The sequence below is a fragment of the Sardina pilchardus genome, chromosome 22 (assembly GCF_963854185.1).
Source record: "Sardina pilchardus chromosome 22, fSarPil1.1, whole genome shotgun sequence".
NCBI classification, from domain to species: Eukaryota; Metazoa; Chordata; class Actinopteri; order Clupeiformes; family Clupeidae; genus Sardina; species Sardina pilchardus.
Window position 1 is genome coordinate 7,982,054 of NC_085015.1, and position 5,000 is coordinate 7,987,053.

General features: G+C 45.8%; 1 protein-coding gene across 4 annotated transcripts in view; it reads left to right on the top strand.

Moving 5' to 3' along the window:
* Nucleotides 1–5,000, top strand: part of exoc6 (exocyst complex component 6) — a 65,011-nt gene that overhangs the window by 18,871 nt on the left and 41,140 nt on the right. For 2 of the 4 annotated variants that reach the window (XM_062526108.1, XM_062526109.1), the window contains exons 5-7: nucleotides 1,220–1,265; nucleotides 3,992–4,196; nucleotides 4,590–4,748. In XM_062526108.1, the coding sequence (XP_062382092.1) occupies nucleotides 1,220–1,265; nucleotides 3,992–4,196; nucleotides 4,590–4,748 (410 nt within the window). The remainder of the gene's footprint in view (nucleotides 1–1,219; nucleotides 1,266–3,991; nucleotides 4,197–4,589; nucleotides 4,749–5,000) is intronic. The other 2 variants (XM_062526110.1, XM_062526111.1) reach the window with 1 other exon arrangement.

Consider the following 5,000-nt stretch of genomic DNA (forward strand, 5'->3'; position numbering starts at 1 on the left):
CACACGCACACACAAACAGCTCTCTTAATCATGGTCACTCAGATCACACAGAACACACACAGACCGAGCTGTCAAAACCTGTCCTAATCACACATGCACACACACACACACACACACACACACACACACACACACACACAGAACTGACTGCCAAATAATGTGCTTTCATAAAAACACACAGAAGCATATCAAAACACCAAAACACTCCACAGCATATAGACACACACACACACACACACACACACACACACACACACACACAAACCCACACAAACCATTATCTCCAACGTCCAGTGGTCAAGGTTGTATGAGAGAATGTAATTGAGCAATGCAAAATATAATGGAACGAGTTATGTAACATATTGAATGATATGATCTCGTTTAGAGTTCTGCACTATTAGCAAGGACAACTCTTCAACTGGACTAACCGAGTTCTGCAACAGTAATAAAACATGAATGATGATTGATCTGATATCACAATTGTGAAAAGACGCTATTTCATTTGACATCAATCAATCAGTTTCCTTACAGCAAAGCTGTCTCACTTGCTTCATTTGGCAGTTTATTATGATGTTATTGTGATTTGTGTTATAAGTGCCACTGGCAAAGCCTTCATTATGGCCTAAAAGCTCCTACAACTCTTCACCTGGTATAAATCGTTAGGCTGTTGAAATGGCGTGAGCTTAGAATGATAAGAATGATCTATCTCCGTTTAAGGTAGTTCTGAGATATTGAGCATCAAAGTTTTTACATAGCTAGCAAAACTTTTATGTAGTACCTTTTTATTTGACTAATAACTAACTAAAGAAATATTTGTATTAATATATTATGATATATTAATGAATATTATTTTACAGAAAGAACACCACACATGCATTCATAAACACCTGATGTATCAGATTATGTCAAAAACTCAATTTCGACCAAAAGTGGAGATAGAACCTTATACAGTAATTTCCTGCATATAAGCTGCATTGTGTATAAGCCGCAGGACAGTGTTAAATGCAAGTTAAAAGAAACAAAACCATATTAATGCCATATTAATTGTCCCTGTGTATTAACCTCATAGCTGAAGACATTTTGCAAAATCAATGTATAAGCCGCGGCCAGGTTGTGCAGTGCAGTGCATGCCGATTATGCAGGTTAATGGCGCTTCATGTTTGATGTACTTTCTGCTTCTTACTTCTGACTTCTTGTTCTTTTTTCCCCCCCTGCGCAGTCCTTGAGATGTACAGCAAACTGAAGGAGCAGCTAGAGTCTAAAAGGTACGATCATTATTTCCATGACCTCATGTTATATTATTATTATTTTGGTTTGAAGTGACAGCGAGTTGCTGGTTAGGGTTAGGTTTAGGGTTAGTTTTGGGGTTAGGGTTAGTGTGAAAAACAATTTCCCCTTTTAAAAGTCAGCTAAGCTGACCCGAGTTCAGGAAAGTAAAAGACCTCTCTCACGTCTCTTGTGTAAAACCGTGCAAATCTCTCACTCTGCCTTAAAAAGCGACGGTTGACCCTGAGAGACCCCTGTCTCTCTCTCTCTCTCTCTCTCTCTCTCTTTCTCTCTCTCTCTCTCCACTGTTTCTCTCTGCGGTTGTCGCCGTCACACTGTCGCCAGCCCTCAGCCCGAAATTGAGGCAATTAGCGTAGTGTGTGGTGCCCCCCCTCACCCCCCCCCCTCGTCCTCTCCCGGCGCCGTTCACCCCTCCAGTGAGCAGTATGTCGCCAGTGTGTGCTAATGACGAGCGAGGGCCCCAGACATGGCTCTAATCAGGCGCCCTGGCGCTCACCCACTCTCACCCGCTCTCACCCGCTCTCTCACCCGCTCTCTCACCCACTCTCACCCGCTCTCTCACCCGCTCCGCTCAGCTCAGAGAGAGAGGGCTTCACATGTGAGGAGCCGCTGGGAAAGGTGCCACAGTCACATAACACACACGTACGCACGCGCACGCACACACACACACACACACACACATACAGATACACACGCACACACATGGATACATACACACACACACACACACACACACAGGGACATGCACGCGCACACATACGCACATACACACACAAACACACAGGCACGCACACACACGTGCACACACTCAGATACACACAGACACACACGTGCACACACTCATACACACACATACACGCGCACACACGTCTGCAAACACACACACAGATACGCACGCACACACACACACACACGTGCAAACACACGCACGTGCACACACTCAGATTCACACACATATACGCACACACACACACACACACGCACTCACACACACACACGCAGCAGAGGGCACCCCGTCTTTGTCGTACAAGCAGTCCCACTCAGCCAGATCTGGGGCTGGCTGGAGTATAGCTAGAGCTTGGAACGGCTTGGAGCAAAGAGCCAAGGATCAGAGGCCAGGAACCTGGAGCCAGAGGCCAGGAGCCAGCAGCCCCAGAGTTGTGAGCAGGGAGCCAGATGACCAGTGGAGCCAGGGAGCCAGATGACCCCCCCCCACACACACACACTCACACACACACACGCTCACACACACACACGCACACACACCCATATACTTTGTTATTGATATTGTCGATGTTGCTATTTGCTCATAGACTACTAGTCGCTTTGGACAGAAGTGTCTGCCAAATATCATAAGCAAACATACACATAGACGTAAACATGCTTGTCTTGGCCCAGGGCTCTATGCCACGGACGTGTGCATGGGTGTCTCCCAAGTCTTTATATTTTTTCTCTAGATTGGGCAGCCCTAGTTGCATGGACAGTTGGTGGACTATGTAGTGTGCTGATAGTGAGATGTCCACCGTGTGTGCCATATGCAGAACGTGCCGAAATCTACAAATAGAATACTGCTGAAGGAGCGGTGCAGACTCTTGTAGCTGGGTGTCGTTGTCGGTCATTTCATCTCAAGTTGTTTGGAGTCAAGATGATGTAGTAGGACAAGAATGTGAGTGATGTGAAGTCAGAATGAGGTGAAACTCACACACACACACACACACACACACACACACACACACACACAGACACACACAGATTTACAAACAATCTGTCATGATTTGCAAACATGTGTTGCTCGTTTTACGCCCCAGGCTTTGTAATTGGGAAAAGAAGCGTAAGGATGTGGTCAAGACAGACGAGAGCTATTGCGGACGTGCGAGTTAGCAGGTGTGTGTGTGTGTGTGTGCATGCACGTGCCCATTTACATGTCCGCGTGCACATGTACGTGCGTGTGTGTGTGTATACACTCTCGGCGTCTGTGTGTCACTATGATGCTTGTTGGCACGGCGACTCCGTATGACTCAAGGTCCGCGCGGGGTTCTCTCCGCACTCCTGAGTCACGTCCTCGTGTCGCCCGTGTCTCGCCAGCGGGCCGGTGACTCGCCCATGGCAACGCGCTCGGTCATAAAAACATTCGGTTTCTGCGAGAGTAGCCGTTTAATGGACAGCAGCGTCACGAAAGGGTCACTGAACAGTTGCTCACGATTCTCATAGTTCATTTCATAGTTCTTGTGCTTTTCTTAGATCTGAAGTTTCAGACATGAATAAATACTCAGCTGACGATAAAAAAATAAAAGATATACCCCCAGTCTACTCCCAGACTAATATAATAAAACCGTCTACTACTAAAAGTGCTCATTAAAAGTAGATCAGTTAATTGTGCAGTTCATGTGGGAGGTACATGTCGTGTCTTGATTCAGGTATCTAAGGTTCTATTATAAGGTTCTAGCTGACATTTTTGTCAAAATTGACTTATTAAGAAAATGAGTTGAGGTCTTTCTTGTAATTGTATGCATTTTTGGGCATTATATCAAAAGAGGTTTGTTCCGCTTACCAGTATAACTCCATGGAATTCTAAAACATTGAAGCTTAATATCTCAGAATGACTGAGACTTGGAACGTTGATAGAACCGTATAATTCTTTGGGGGATGTGTTGCGTGATCTTGTTCTCATCCTCGTCCGCCTTGTGGTTCTATCTCCTCTCAGGTACTACGCTGCGCTGAAGACCATGGAACAGTTGGAGAACGTCTACATCCCGCGGGTCAGCAAGTACCGGTTCTGCCAGATCATGGCGGAGACGCTCCCCAAGCTCCGCGAGGAGATCAAGGAGATCTCCATGTCCGACCTCAAGGACTTCCTGGAGAGTATCCGGAAGCACTCGGACAAGATCGGAGAGACGGCCATGAGACAGGTCGGATGGACACACGTTGTAATGGTCCAATGTCATTAAAATCATGTCATGAAATTGTCAAGTCTTTTCACTTGCGACCAAAGTAAAATAAGGAATGTAAATGAGAGTATTTTACATCATAATACCTCAGGGAGATGTACTAAATGCACTTGTAAAGAGGTAGTATAGAGACAGTAGTATAGATTACGTGCATTTAAATGTGTAAACGTTTGTTAGATGCATGGATTATATACATTTATGTTTACATATGTTCACAAGTTTATGCTGCCATCTGAAGTAACATACCTCTGGCTTTGGTCTTGTGCGTGTGTGTGCGTGTGCGTGTGCTTGTGTACATGCGTGTGCGTGTGTGTGCGTGTGCGTGTGTGTGTGTGTGTGTTTGTGTGTGTCCAGGCTCAGCAGCACCGGACGTTCATCAGTGCCATGCAGAAGCAGGCCAGTTCCGGCTGCACCAAGCCCCTGTACTCCCTGAACGGGCGCACGCCCACCCAGCACAACGGCCTCCACGGAGAGGAGCCCGCCGAGGAGGAGGAGTCCGAGGAAGAGGTGCGCGTGAGTATGGGAGTGGGTGTGGGTGTGTGTTCACTGAAAGGTTTCATGAAGACTTCTTACTGTGTCGTTCAGTCATACCAATATTAGATATTGAAGAACCAAAGATACTGGGGCTGATACAGTATGTTGATTCATTATTAGGGGTGGGAATTGGCAAATAAATTACGATTCGATACTATTGCGATATTTGGGCCACAATACAATATTATTGTGATTCATAACATATTGCCATACTATATCATAACGTATTGT